The sequence below is a fragment of the Ptychodera flava genome, chromosome 13 (genome assembly GCF_041260155.1).
Source record: "Ptychodera flava strain L36383 chromosome 13, AS_Pfla_20210202, whole genome shotgun sequence".
Classification (NCBI taxonomy): Eukaryota; Metazoa; Hemichordata; class Enteropneusta; family Ptychoderidae; genus Ptychodera; species Ptychodera flava.
This window is the reverse complement of record NC_091940.1, coordinates 20436002-20451488: the sequence shown is the minus strand read 5'-3', so window position 1 is coordinate 20451488 and position 15487 is coordinate 20436002. Positions and strand designations below refer to the sequence as shown.

Below are 15487 nucleotides of genomic sequence, written 5' to 3'. Positions count from 1 at the left end.
ATGTCACATCTTGTACCTCAAATATTATGCACATATGTATTTCTTGGCTGGCCAATACAGCTAGAGGTCTGATCTTTTTTCCCGATTTAGAACCATAACTTAGACATGCCTCTCGTTTCAAATTGGGAGCAATGACATTGACCTATGTGTCCATAGATCTGAACATATACACTCCAGTGATACTTCTTAATGACCACATTTCCCTGCCCCATCAAGACTAATACTCCTATTACAAGTGGGGACTATGTCATTGTCAATGACTTGTTCATACTTGCTTTATGTAATGTGCTTCTGTAAACATATGTTTTCTTTGCATTTTTGAATAGTATTTATCCTTAAAACTTGCAAAATTGTAATGTTTTCGCAGATTTTATTAAAATCAACAGCGGCACCCAAAGTGCAGGCTGGGGCATCTACTGGATCGAATGTTGGAGGTATAGCAGGAGGGTCTTCTGTTGTAATTGTCATCATCGTCGTTGTAGTTGTACTGATTGTGATCGTTGTCTTGAGAAGAAGAAAGCGCAGAGAGGTAAGATAACATTTTCATCATGTGCTTTGAGGTTTTTAAAAACGTTTAGGACTGTCAGGAATACCTTTTCACCCACATGTCTTGATGCTGCGAGCGAACATGTGACGGTAGAATGTGAGACCACATCAAATGTCATAATATTTACTGATACACGCAACTTTCATATGTATATTCAAGATAAACTGACATAGGAAGCTCTCTTACAGCTCTCCAACGCTGCAAGCGACAGACCAATCACCTTTACGGGTGTAGCTAAGGTAGGTTAGATACTTTACATGTAACACATAACTGTGACTTCAAACTTTGCCGAGAATGGTAGCCGCTACGAAACACCTTTCACAGCAGGGCTCATATTCTGGTATTAAATGCGATTTATATGTAATCGAACTTTTTGAATGAGCACTCGATCTTATATCTTTATTCTGATGTTGGAGTATACGAGAGTAAAATTTGTCCAGTTAGCATACGGTACAATATATGTGCGGCCTACTTTGGAGATTTTTATGGCGGCTACCAGTCTGCTGATTGTTGCGACTTCAAGTGAACTTCCAACAATTGCAAGTAAATTTCAAGACATCCCGCCCGTCCAGTCTAAAGGGCAGGTTGCTATGAATGTTGAGATTAGCGGATCTGAGCCTTTTTGGTTTGTTTTGTCTAATGCTGTATGAATACTGGATTTTCGAACTTTTTGATATTAAATTTACGGAAACAATTTGGCCGAATATTCTCAAACCTTCTATTTCGATGAACACGTGCTTGTAATTAGATCTTGTAAAAGCAACAAAGCCAATATTAAATATGACTTCTTCTCAAAAACTAATCGGCCATACGTAACAGATCTCTTGCACGCCGCTCTGTCTTCTTAGAAGTCTTTCATTCTTCCACATTTTGTCGATGACAATGATATTTTCCATAATTTTGCCGTTAGGAACTGGGCGAAGAGAACCCAAGCTTTGAAAGTCAAATGGAGGCAGGAAAAGGTAAAAACAACTACAGCCAACACGGCAAGATCCTGAACACAGCGAAAGCAGCTTCAACGAAGGCCGATGATTCGGCTCTGTCAAGAGAGGAAATGGAATTTTCCTCGACAAGATTGGTGTTGAGGGAGAAGCTACAGCCCGGGATACACAGAGCAACTGCTACGAGTATAGGCGGAAAAACAGGCGATACTATCGTGGCAGTCAAAGCTATGAAAGGTTGGTGTTCGCTTCAATTTGAAAACCGGTTGAGTTATTCGGGGGAAATCTACAATCACAAATGTTGCGTAGTACCTTTTTATATTCGGCATCTTCATGATCCTTGTACAGCCATTACAGGATGGCTTATCCACATACTATGGATGTACTGTATTGTCGTCTTGTGCGCTTAGGATTCTTGTCGTGACAATCGCGACTTATTTTGAAAAAAATGAAATAAGTTCAAAATGTTGGTTTGCTGAGTGACGAGTGTTATCACAAAGATTTTACTCAAAATCTAGAATTTCATCAAATATTATGAAATAGTTTTTCAAGGAGACATCCAATATCATAAATCCTTTCGATGAAATCATCAGCGTGTAATTTGTTGACGTCAAAATGAATTCAAACACAGTCTGAAGTGGATTATATCATGCCAGTATATTGATTGCGCAAATGTAGCGATCTGATTGGTCTAGACGTGAAAAGAACGGTGGTATGCGCGATACACGGTTGGCACACACGCGAGCTTTCGGCAAGAGTAAAAATCGTTTTTCGACTTTCAATGCCAGAATTTTAATATATTTTTATGATATAATAGCAATAAATTATACCCAGCGACAGTATACCACGAGATTTTGACCAGTTCACGACATATATGCACTCTCTATCGCTCGTGCATATATGTCGTGAACTGGTCAAAATCTCGTGGTATACCGTCACTGGGTGTGCTTTATTGCTTAAAACATTAGAGTGAATAACAGTGATAAACAGTGCCTAAGCTTATTTTTTTGATCCATCGCCTTTCAAATTTTCTTTTCACAGTTATCTTAGACGCCCCAGTCGCCTGGTTTTTCTAGTCAGCTGAGTTACTAACAGGCCAAGCAGGCGTTCACCCCACTATCTACGCAACAGCATACCACTAGCGCGTCGGCCTGCTGATGTTCAGTCCTTCAATTTACTATATATTTTGATACTTAAATGCCAACAGACTTCGGGCAAGTCTACAGTTACTTATGCGTTTGATTGATGCGGTTTTTAAATTGTCTCCTCCTCAGATGCGTCAAACAGGACACAGCGTGAACACCTAATGAACGAACTTGACATCATGTTGGCGATTATACCACATGAGAACATCATCCGATTACTGGGATGCATTACCCAGACTGGATCACGTGAGTATAGATATTTAAATCAAAGAATATATATGTCCATGAATATCAAAGGCCTCATTCAGATTGGAGAACTATGTAAGTGCCCTGTCTACTTTGTCGTCGCAGATATTTCAAACTAATGCGCACGTCTGAAAGACTATAATTTCTTCCAATAGCGAAACCAAGCATCATCATGGAGTTCGCCCCCTACGGCAACTTGGGTGTCGTACTGAAGCGAAGCACCAGAGAGAGCCAAATCTTTGCCGAGGGCGGTTCCGGCAATGATGATGGAGAGGACATTTACGCGTACAATGATGCATTCGAAATCAAGAACCCAGTGAAGTCTGAAAACTTGATGTTGTTTGCTGAGCAGATTGCCACTGGCATGGAACATCTGTCAAGCCTCAAGGTTAGCCCGCTGTACGATATTTTATTTCAATAATGTTCCTTCAAAGTGAATGAGACATAAGCCATGGAAGCTTGCACAGTACGTTGAGGAGACCGTTATTTTTATATGGTAATGAACTGTTCCCCATCTTAAGTACTTCATACGGTTTGGCGGTAATGGTTAATTTTTATACACAAATTAATTCGTTGTATAATGTTACGGCGAGACATATCTTAATCTCTTGATGAAGGGATTTTAAAAGGTTGTCTTAACGCAAATGCACTTACATGTTACGGAGTAGGATCCCCTTTCTCCAATGGTGATCGTGTCCCTGTAATGTAAATATGCCCATATATGGTCAAAGGGGCGTTCCTTGGTATTCAAAATGCCCATGTGAGGGCGCTGTTTTTAAAAAAAAGCGGCCGCTCGCTCAAAATCTGTGATTGGTTAGATTTTCTGTTTCCATAATAACTGTGGCAAACGTGGAACAGGTGACAGTATACCTTTAATATGGATATGCCGTAGAACACAATAGACATGCACAAAATTTTCGTGTGTGAATGGTTAACCTTTTTTACGTTTTGGAATATATGTCAATAAAGTATCTATACTACAGTCACCAGGTTTATCTGGCTTCAACTGATCAAATGATTTTTTAATGTTTAACCGCAAAGAAAAATGAGTCACAGAATAACACTCCGTCCTTTCATTGGACAGATCATACATCGTAAACTTGGAGTCAGGAACGTCATGGTCGGTGACGGGAAGATATGTAAGATCGCGTCCTTCTCCCATGCCATCCGAACTGATCAGCAATCCGTCGTTGATAAAGTTGGGGTGAGTAATTTCATTCTAGGAACTCAAGTTTTGTCATTGTATAGTTGTTGGATTACCAAACAAAACAGATCTTGACCATATTGCAGTTTTTCTTGATTTACAAGATCAGCTCGAACACAGTGATGTCAAGTTCGAAGAACATCGTCACAGCGTGCGATTGGCCTAGGGTCATTGCATCTTGCCATTTCGATCAATATGTGTATAAATTTGTGAGATTACAAACGTGTGCAACCTCTGCTCATCGTTGACTGATGAAGTGACTCTTGTTAAGAACAAAAGATCCTTATAGAAACATCTATCCCCAAGGTTTACTATCATCGGAATATACAAACCTACTGTCGCATTAGATTTCCACCTCCTATAAAGGTTACAGATATGTAATTTAATGTGATGTACCAACGGAGTCTCCCCAAGAATTTTACATTCATGGGTTAAAAAGATTTTTCCCTTGTGTTGGTTCAAAGGGTCGCATCCCCATACGTTGGATGGCCCCAGAGTCTCTGACTGGCAATGAGTTCTCATTCAAATCTGATGTGTGGACGTATGGCATCGTTATGTGGGAGATCGTAACACTGGGTAAGTCAATTGGACTGATTCCTTATGACGTCAGTTCTGTCATTGATATGTAAAACATTGATATTGTCCAATTTTGAAATGGCATCTCTGGAATTGCGTCCCGTCAGTTTGAGCGAAGTGGTAATTTGTTACAAACGGTACTTTTATTTTAATAAAAAAGATATCAACGTGGATTATTAAGATCAACAGAAACAATTACAGCGGCATAACAAAGTTTATGTCGGCAAACAGCCGCTGCCGCAAATGAGATTTTATCTCGAGAATGAAATTTAAGATTGCGATCTGTGAAATGTTCACTAAGTGCTGTATATTTGATGACATCTGTCTAGGTTGATAAGAGTCGAAGCTTTAGACTTTCCATTCTTTTAGTTGCTTAAATCTCTAGATCATGAAATAAACCTCGTGATAAAAACAATAGGAAAGCTTTTTAAGGTAGAGTTCGTCTTTGGGACAGGTATTCCGAATATCAAATCTTTACAGTACTTCTTGGTCTAACACTTGTGAGCGCTCATTTTTAACTCGTAAAGTATAGCTAAGGTTAATTTTCACTGATTTATTTTCGGGAAATTCGAAAATTCAATTTTCCTCATAGAGTTAAACAAAGGGATGGCGGCCATTTGTAATTCAAATATCGGTAAAATAGTAGGTAATTTGTTTCACTATAGCCAAAATTTGCACGGCGATTTTTGTTTTTGATTTGTTAAGGGAATTGTTGAAAGCTTCGTATAAATCTTTCGATGAGTATGGTACCTAAAGATGAACACTCGGAGGTTTTACAGGAAGGGGACATACGAGGAAAGACGTACCTTTGAGTCACTGTTTTATTGTATTGTTGTAAAGCACAAATAGCATGGACAAAATTTAACTTTGTGTTCGTTTACACTCACAGGTGCGTTGCCTTACTCAGGAATGGCTAACAAGGAAATCGCTGAACACATCAAATGCGGCCAACGCATGGAAAAGCCAACCCACTGCACCGACGAAATGTAAGCCAGGACAACAACAAAGCTAACCTTTTCAAGAAAACTACAAATTATGTACTTTCGTAATCAAAATCAGAGTCACCGTTCAAGCTTTTCAACTAAAGAAGAAAATTGATTGAAGTCCACGAATGTTTGAAATTCAAAATGGCCGCCATTCTTTGAGTTAAGATCTAAATCTTTTGAAAACGAAAGTTCTCGAATATCACAGAACAAAATGGTGAGAAGTTCACGTGAATGCCTTCTGCAAGTTTGAAAATGGGTATAACTACTTCTAGAGTACCAAAGCAATTTAATATTTTTGAGAGTGTAATTTTTTTTTTGCTACGAATAGAGATCTTTCTACATCAAGGGTGCACATTTTCTAAACTTTATCTGAACATTTACTGTTATTTATATCCCCGTTCGAACACGTTACTCTATATCAATGCATCATGAAAAAGTGTTATCATATTTTGCTCACATTCTCCTGTAGATATTCATTGATGTTACGTTGTTGGACCCAGAGCCCCGGAAACCGACCTACCTTCCCGGAGATCCTCTCAGAAATACGGCGAATCACCAAGAATGAGCAGGTGAGCGATGTCTCTCAGTCCACGCGGTTTGTAACCTGTGATACTACTAAAACTTCCGTCTGTAGCAGGCTTTGGTTAAGTCACTGGTTGGCGCGCGGATAGTGAGACAACAATCGACACACTGCTCGTTCCGCTAGTTTTATATGTGACTTGAATTTCATGTATATTGAACGATGTTTTATTTATTCTACGTTACGCGCGGTGAATGCATCCTTTCATCCCCGGGCTTTTATTACATGCCTCGATGTGAGTGCAAATCAGTGCGTCTATCTGAATAGGAACATCCGGGGAGTTGGCCGTCCATGTGAACGATGTACGGACCGGTTTCCATAGTTACCGCTCCGGTGAAGCAGCGCAGACGCTTAATGCTTGATGTAAAATATCCATGCGCGCACTGCTATCTTGACTTTCGTGAAAATCTGTTTGATGTTGGTCAATAATGATAAATTTTTTGCAGTTTGAGAATGCCCTGCATGTAACTATATGTCATATAGCGTTAACTGTGCAGAGAGGCATGTAATAAAAATATTATTGCCCTAATGCGTGGGTTTATGTGCCCTCGCAGCAGGAGATAATGTGCTTTCCTGTCGTCTGGCAAATTGTCACCTGCTCTCAGGGCACATAAACCAATGTATTCAGGCAATAATGTATATTTAAACAAATCTTAAGGGACTTATGTAGCAAATTTCAAAGAAATTGGACAAGCCCTTTCAGAGAATACAGATTTTTTGACCATGAATGGCATAAATTGCCCTAAAAAGACAAATATTGAAATTTCACCACATCTATACACATCCAATCAATTTGGACATGCTGCTACAGAGAAAAAGATGTTTTGATCAAAAAAGGGCAACAATTGCTCTAAAAACACAAATATGCAAATTTCTCTATATTTTGCAAACAGCTTCTCAGTTTGTCAAAATAAATTGTAAATTATGAGATATGCATGTTTGGTGGAGTGAATGTAGGCATTTCACCACGCAGTAGAAAGGGAAGCCAGGAAACCCAAATAGTCAATTTTCAAAACTATGGGAAGCTACTGAGGAGCAAGAAGACAATGTTTCAGAGGAAGATGTGTAATCTGAAAAAAATGCTCCCCAAGTGCCACCAAATAAGACCATTTTAATCTCTACTTTTCAAAAGCTCCAACGGCAGGAGGGGGGACACCCCCCTCCTGACCTCCCCCCCCCAAAAAAAAATACTCCTCAAGTGCCACCAAATAACACCATTTTTAATCTCTACTTTTCAAAAGCTCCAACGGCACGAGGGGGACACCAGGTCCCTCCTGACTTCCCCTGTAACCGCTTGCGCGGTCGCTTGTGGTGCTTCGCACCACATCTCTGCCCTCTTTATCCTCAGACAGTGACAAACTAAAAAAAATTATAAATCTGAAAATTTACTCTGAAAAAACATTTGCACAGCTAATCTCATTGGAAAAAATTTTTTAGAAATTTACAATAGTAAAAAAAAATTTCACAATTTCATTGTGACTACCCCCCCCCCCCTCCCAAGATCTAATGGTCCATCCATAAGTGTGTCCATTGTGCTTTTATTTGCAGGTTGTCAACCTTGATGAATATGACAGTGAGTTGTACGGTACCGTGGACGATTTCTAATTCTCATCTGTGGAAGATGCAGAGATCTCTCAAGAAATCGCATATGCCGTTTGGCGTCTAATTCAAATCATGACAAAGGAGATATATTGGATTATATAGCAACAATCGTTATTTACCACCCTATCTTTATCTTCCAAATTCACTATACCGCAGTATGTAATCATTGGAGTGAAAAGTCTGATATTTTGTAATCTGACCATTGAAAGTAATTGGGATCACAACAAACGTATTTGGATTTTATACCCTTGTCAAAACAGCGGACATTTTTCATAACTATTTTGTACTATCAGGAAAAAGGTATGGAACAGTCTAATCAAGAATGTAACTTCCTTCAATGGCGAGAAGTCACTTAACCCATTTAATTGTATGATAATCAGCAATTTTTATTACTGCAGCTCATTACACGAAATTTACAGGCGATATTACAGTGATTCGTGAGTGGTGATGATTTACTACCACAAATACCACATATTTTATGTGTTTTACCTTAAAGGTATCTCGCTTCCTAAAATGTATTTACCGAGAAGTTACCCTTGACTGAAAAAAGGCGAGTTTGGCAATATGCACAAACGAGTAAAATTAATTCATGACATAAGCAAGGAAACATTATTTAGTTATTCCTAACCATGGACACTATATATGTCTTAAAGTATCTCTGTATTCGACATCTTAACCGCTAACGATCACTTACTACAAGATTACTATTTTGGATATGTTACCACAAAGATATTCTTAAATGTCAAAATATACCTCCACAAGATGTCTCTCTTTACTGTTTGCATCAGACATTACAAAATGAATATTTCAAATCCGTCTGTGTCGCATATATTAGTTATTCTGTGTTGCAAAGGGACAGCCTTTTCGCACATACATACATACATACATACATACATACATACATACATACATACTAAAGGAACAATCTCAAAATACTCATCATGGAGGTCAAAGTTAGATAAACACGATTGGAACTAATTTGGGATAATTGGATGGTGAAGTAATGTCTGTTTGATCTGCAAATGTAAGCTCATCTACTTTTATTTTTAAGTTACATACTTGTTATTATGAGTAATTTGTAATATCGATCGCAACATTCAGCTAAAGGCACCTAACAATTTTAAGAAATATGAAAATTATGAAAATCCAATAATCCCGAGTTAGTTCCAATCGTGTTGATATTAATGGATAATTTTGGGAAAGCTGAAAGATGGCTTTCTTGTGGAGGTCGACTGAATTTTAATCGGACCCTGTGATGTAACTTTTCTGGCTTTATAACAAGATGTATCTTTTATTTCACATTCGGTAAAGAAAATGAAAAAAACGGACGACCTGGAATTAAAATATAAATTTGCATGCATGTAACTACTATTAGGTCATAGAAAAAGCAGTGATGGAAAGCAGAATAATGTCTGTACAGCTGTGGAAATTGTAATTATATCAACATTACACTTTAAAAAAAATGAAATTCTGACGACCTGGGTTGTTGTATTGATCTCTCAATAGGGCTGTTTGCAAATGACCTCATTGTGAATTCTTGAAAATTTCGCATCCAAGGGCGACGAAAATACAATCTTATTGGCGACAGCAGATGTAAAGAAATATTAACGGCTCAGACTATGAACTGCAACAAGTCGTGTATGCAACAAAATTTTCCAAATTTCTTGCAATATTGAGTTACAAACCCACAACAGCGAACAGTCCTATTTACCTAGGGGTCAGGTTTCGGGAGAGGAAACGTGATTGAATTAACTTTTTTTTTTATATCTTGAGGATTTCAATAACAGTAAACGGAATAAAAATGCTAATTAAACAGATTTTTGGCGTAATCTCTAGAGTGTGCTCTGTTATGAAAGGAATGGAACTTTTGTGGAATGACTGCATCTGCATTTGGTAAGGAGAAAAAAAGTAGGCGTACTGCTTTCTTTCACCTTCATCGCCATGCAACTGACCCAAAGTTTCAGTTGTGTGTTGTAGCTGCGGTCACTAGGTTGGTTAAAGGCATACTGTCACCTGCTCGAATTTGCCACAGTTACCATGGAAAGAGAAAATCTAACAATCACAGATTTAAAAGGGTGGCCGCTTTTTAAAAACAGCGCCCTAACATGGGTATTTTGAATACCAAGGAACGCCCCTTTGACCATATACGGGCATATTTAGATTACAGGTGACTGTATACCTTTAATGAATAAGATTTTATCCTACCATCAGCCATGTAGAAAAAACCCACAGATTTGCAACAAACACCGTATTTATTAGAATATTGTGGCTCACAGGTGAGTGGAAAAGCACCTTTTGTGGACTCTGTCAACTTATAAAGACACGACAGTCTCAATATTTGCATCGGTACATTAAACTTGAATGATTTTATTCCATGTTGCACTAATACAAATATCTGTATGTGTATCTGCATAGTAATAACCTTTCAAAAGCAATGTGTTGCATAGTGTAGCCCTATTGTATACTTTACTTTCATGTAAATCTGGATATATCCCCTCGGTTAAGTATCACTCAAGCTGGATGATGAACTTGCCCTTCTGTAATAAACCAATAAGCTTTAATGGCAAGAAACAGCTTATATCGTGAAATAGAATGATGTTAATTAGAACCAGTGAAAGAAAAATTGGATGATATCTTTAGAAATAAAAGCACAAAGTAAGATTTTTATGGCCTGGTATCATATGGCTGCAATAATGTACAATGAATACGATGTAATCGAAAAACATTGTTTCTACAACGAAACCAATCCATCACACCAAAAAAATCAAATATGGAAATAGCTTTTTTTTAATAAGACAGTATTGTGCAAATTTCATCATTTGCACAATACACAAAGCCGATATGCCTAGGAACCTAAAACTAACTTGGAAAGCTGTTGGATTAGGATTTTAGGTAATGAATTATGTTCTGACAAAAGAAATTTGCATGTGCAAACGTCATAATTTTCCCAAAGTCACAATCACTCTTAGGAGCCTGCCAGTACCTTTGAAAGCTATTCAAGTTACCCAAAAAGTTCTGAAAAATATGACATTTTTAACAAAAAATATCAAAATTAGACCAAATTTTTACCTATTTAATCATTTTGATATGTGTTGATTGGGTCATCCTAAAATCCAATTAAGACCTACTAGACAAGTCATTCCTAGAGAGAAAACTTTTGACAAAAATGTCCAAAATATTCTCAAAAATACATATATGCGAATTTCATGCTAATCTGAATGAATGGTTCCTATCAACATATATACCAATTATCAGAGAAACAACTGTCATAAAGGGGAATTTTTTGAAATTTATGAAAAACCATAGTTATGTACTGCCGCATCATGATCTATCAGATTTCAATAGTTCTAGATAAACGGGGAAAGAAACCTCTTATTAACGCTGGTCATATTTGGTGCAATAATTTTTGAGTTATCAGCTCCACAAATTTGGTCTACAGACAGACGCACAGAAGATAGAAACTGACACACAAACATACACACAGAATAATGACATTGGCCCCCTTAGTGTGCCTCTGGCACACGGGGCCCAAAATGTGTGAAAACACAGCCTCTGGCAGATGGGGGCTGAAATGTGTGAAAACACAGCCACTAGTGTGCCTGATGCCTGGTACATGTGTGATACTGATTCAACCACTATTTTCTGTTGTCTGTGTTTCTTTCCTAGCAATTTTCAATGTCAAAGTTACAGCAAGACTAATGAAGACTGTACTCCACTAAACAACTACACAAATCAACATAATCCTAGGGGGTCCAGTCATTCCAAAAAATATATTAAAGTTCCATTAGCTGTATCTTCTGGCGATTTTTCCGTTAGTTTTGATTGAAATGATCACTGGCTCATGTTGCATAGCCTGTCAAATAACAGAGAATCGCATAATATTCGGAAACATTACGTGCCCTACAACTAAGTAACATGTGATTTTACAACGAAAATTTCAATTTTTGTCCGGACAGAAATACAAACTCTGTTGACACGCGGATTGCAACGTAGGCATTCTTCTGCACCTGCGCGAGCCATTTACAGCAATTTCAAAATAAATATTCATTACTTATGCCCGGCACTTACGTCGTAGTCCATTGTCCGAGCACCTTGCGTAGCCAGATGTCTGGCAATCCACGACGCAATGTTGTTTTGATCCCGCAATAAACGTGAACTTGTACATCTCGCATGATCGCGGCGTCACCATATCTGCGTTCTCCCCAGCACGCTGAGCATACCAGACATCAACAAACGAGCTCGGAAGGGCAACACGTTTGAACAAAAATTTGCAGTTTTATGTGGCTATAACATCACTAATCATGTTTGTTTCTTCGTAAAACAACATTTTGCAACAAATATGAGCCTCCAACATGGAATTTTCCGAGGTAAAAAATGGTCAAAAGTTACAAATAATGGCCCTTTAAGGACGACCCCCTACAGAAAAGAAAATTGTTATCATCAAAGAGTCTGGGTCCAGTGTCCTTCAGGGATGTATGGTCATAGGGTGAATTATTGTTTCACGTCATCATATGATTCTGTACATCACCCACTCTACTGTCATGTTGCTCGGAGGAATGCATGGTACTTCCCGACACCCACAACAACGGCACTACAACAACGTTTCAATGAAAGAAATCTTTATTAAAATGCAATGCAATTGCAACAGTTTCAAACAAAACCTGATAAAGGTTCAAAATATAACACACAATCTGAATTTTTTTCACTTCCAAAACTGTTTAAAGCCAAGAAAAATCACATTCTAACTGAAAATGAAATATCAAAAAAACACTGAAAATACAATCTTACTGATAGATACACTTGTAGGTTGTTTTTTCAAGGCTCTCTCTTTCATCTTGCTTATATCGTAATTTTGCTGGTTTGTTTCGGGGAAAGAAATATGAGACAATTTATACTCCGAAAGAGTTCTGAATGACACAAACACACAGAAATTGCTGTTTATGTGAATTTGTGTACCACTCTAAGGTACTATTGTTGCTACTACTAACTACTACAGCGGCAAATTTTACTGCTGTACCTCGGACTCGGCGTTGCAGTTACTCTGCTTGCAGGAAAAGCTTGTAAAAAGACGCAGTCTCCAGTACTGAATCTGAGCCTGGCAACGTCGGTTCAACTTGCGTAAATTTTCTTTTCTGGTTAAAATATTGCAACTCATGTATATCAGTGAAAAGTTTTGAATCTGTGAAAATTTTTGCAGAACACACTGCATGGTACTGCAAGGACACGAAAAATTTTATCCCAAACAATGGCAAGAAACGCAATAAGAAGTTAATTTTTGTACTTTCTTTGCAAAGTGAAGATTTTTACAGGAAACAGATACTTCATGGCAGAGAATTCTTGCAACTCTTATAAAGTAACAGATTATCACTTTTAGTGACTTCATTTTGTACAACATTGTCAATGAATGAAAATACGTAAAATTCAGTTCATCACATAATGTAACAAAAATTATTTATATTAATTACAAGATTTCCTTCTTTCCTTTCCATTTTGTTTTATTGGACTGTTCTTTTTCTTTTGGCGGGCGACAATGCAAATGTAGTTGAATAACCCCAAAAAAAAAATGTCTTCAATTCTATACAACTGGAGGGACGTATCGATGGAGTCGGTCACTTTGGTGACATAAACGTAAATCACAGTGGCAGATCTGAGTTTGGATTCAAAAGAACAAATCATCATGTCCATCAAAAACTAACTTATTTATCATCATACTTTTAAATAGCACTGACAATATACAACCTTAAAGGTCACATCATACTCTCAAAAAAGAGTTAACAAATATTTTGTGTTGCATAACCAACTTTTTGACTGTCTATTTCAAAAAACTTTATAACAAAAACTTTTGTTTATCAATATATATAACAAACCTCGGTACACATTTTGGATTGGGATATTTGGGCTAGACATCTCAAAATGTATTCATAAAGGCCATAAAAAAAAGCTGACAGAGCGAAAAGCAAATGATACCATTAACAAATGCCATGATATGGTGTGATAGTGTTTACCTGGCTGGTTAAAAAAAAGAAAGTACAGCAATCGGAAATGAAATCAAAAATTCACAATATGGTAGAGATAGTTTGGAAGATTGATGCTTAAGAAGAAACAAGTATCTGATATGTAAAATCATCGACTGTACTCAATCTATCAATAGTTAAGATTAATATCGTTGTTCTAAAAGTATCTGCTTTTCAAAATAACAGAAATATAGCATTCTGAATATATTACTCTGAGAAAAAAGTCTGGAGTAAATAGAAACTGATTCAATCCAGTCAATGCTTATCCATCATGGCGGATAGCCTCATATACAATTCACATAAAAAATAATATATGTCCATTTAGCTTGCTCTATCTGGTATCACTATCTACGGTACTTTGCTTGTAGCCTTTCATGTGATGTTGGTCTATTTATGCAAACTTTCTTAGCAAAATTGTTTAATGTTGACAGCCAAGACAGTTGCAACTTTTGATGTAGTCATACTGATATTCCATAGTTGAGTTGTTACCGCAGCTCAGGGTGATTTCTCTCTTCTCCGACTCCGCTGGCTGGCAGCAATTGCAGTCGACGTCGATGCTGTGTAACTCCGTAGAATAGATGGAGGAAGACGCACATCTGCCCTCACAGTACGGTACTTCAACACGTTGGCTGCTGGCACACTCATCCACTTCGAGAATCACTTGGGTCTGCACCAGAGCACATTTGCCTGCTGGTGATGCTGTTGAACAGAGAAACAGGAATGTTTCAGGCATTTTCGGTTGATGCCAGGAATGAGGGGTCATTCTAACATGTAGAATATGGAGTACAAAGATGTCGTTTTGGAAGTGAATTTGAAGATTAATACCACACACATACACACACACACACACACACACACTCTCTCTCTCTCTCTCTCCTCTCTCTCTCTCTCTCTCTCTCTCTCTCATATAAACCCTTTGAGTGCAAAAGTCAATTTTGGATGACTGCATAAAATTTAAACCAGAAAATTTTCTTTTGAAATCCTGATAATTTTTTAATTTTTTCCCAAATTTTTGTTCAAAAATTGTGGTCAATTAAGAGTAATGACAATTTAGTCCAAAATTATCAAAAAAGTACAGAAAAAATCATGAAAACAGGTAAAATGATGCACTTGCAATTTGTGGGAAAATTACAGCACTGAAAATCTCAGGATCCTTGTATTATCTCTGCATCAAAGTCTATTATGGAATGCATGTACTTACCTGCACAATACTGGCAGCAACCACTACTGTCATTCCTAAGCTGATACTCCTGTAATGAGATTGGAAATCACATTTAAAATTGCCAGGATTAACATAATTTTTTTTTGAAACAAGTCATTGACAATGACATAGTCCCCACTTGTAAAAGGAGTATTAGTCTTGATGGGGCAGGGAAATGTGGTCATTAAGAAGTATCACTGGAGTGTATAAGTTCACATCTATGGGCACATGGGTTTATGTCATTTTTCCCAATTTATAACAAGAGGCATGTCTAAGTTATGGTTCTAAATCGGGAAAAAAGATCAGACCTCTAGCTGTGTTGGCCAGCCAAGAAATACATATGTGCATAATAATGAGGTATGAGATGTGAAATCTTAAGGTCTAATATCCTATCAAAATTGAAGCGTATAGAACTTGTGGTTACTGAGTTATGCATATATATGTA

General features: G+C 37.5%; 3 protein-coding genes across 3 annotated transcripts in view; 2 read left to right on the top strand and 1 right to left on the bottom strand.

Moving 5' to 3' along the window:
* LOC139147045 (uncharacterized) overlaps positions 1 to 4712 on the top strand; it is a 33793-nt gene extending 29081 nt beyond the window's left edge. Inside the window, exons 12-18 of the mRNA XM_070717897.1 lie at positions 368 to 529; positions 736 to 786; positions 1458 to 1725; positions 2763 to 2879; positions 3035 to 3267; positions 3964 to 4083; positions 4548 to 4712. Coding sequence (XP_070573998.1) covers positions 368 to 529; positions 736 to 786; positions 1458 to 1725; positions 2763 to 2879; positions 3035 to 3267; positions 3964 to 4083; positions 4548 to 4712 — 1116 coding nt within the window. The remainder of the gene's footprint in view (positions 1 to 367; positions 530 to 735; positions 787 to 1457; positions 1726 to 2762; positions 2880 to 3034; positions 3268 to 3963; positions 4084 to 4547) is intronic.
* An 841-nt stretch (positions 4713 to 5553) lies between these two features.
* On the top strand, positions 5554 to 8470 carry LOC139148712 (tyrosine-protein kinase receptor Tie-1-like). Its single transcript, XM_070720188.1, has 3 exons — positions 5554 to 5645; positions 6115 to 6214; positions 7774 to 8470. The coding sequence occupies exons 1-3, from the start codon at positions 5569 to 5571 to the stop codon at positions 7828 to 7830; spliced, it is 234 nt and encodes a 77-aa protein (XP_070576289.1). The 5' UTR covers positions 5554 to 5568; the 3' UTR covers positions 7831 to 8470.
* Positions 8471 to 12429: 3959 nt separating this feature from the next.
* LOC139147767 (hemocytin-like) overlaps positions 12430 to 15487 on the bottom strand; it is a 27935-nt gene continuing 24877 nt past the window's right edge. Inside the window, exons 30-31 of the mRNA XM_070718961.1 lie at positions 15043 to 15091; positions 12430 to 14540 (exon numbers count right to left, since the gene is read on the bottom strand). Of these exons, the coding sequence (XP_070575062.1) occupies positions 14260 to 14540; positions 15043 to 15091 (330 nt within the window). The 3' untranslated portion in view covers positions 12430 to 14259. The remainder of the gene's footprint in view (positions 14541 to 15042; positions 15092 to 15487) is intronic.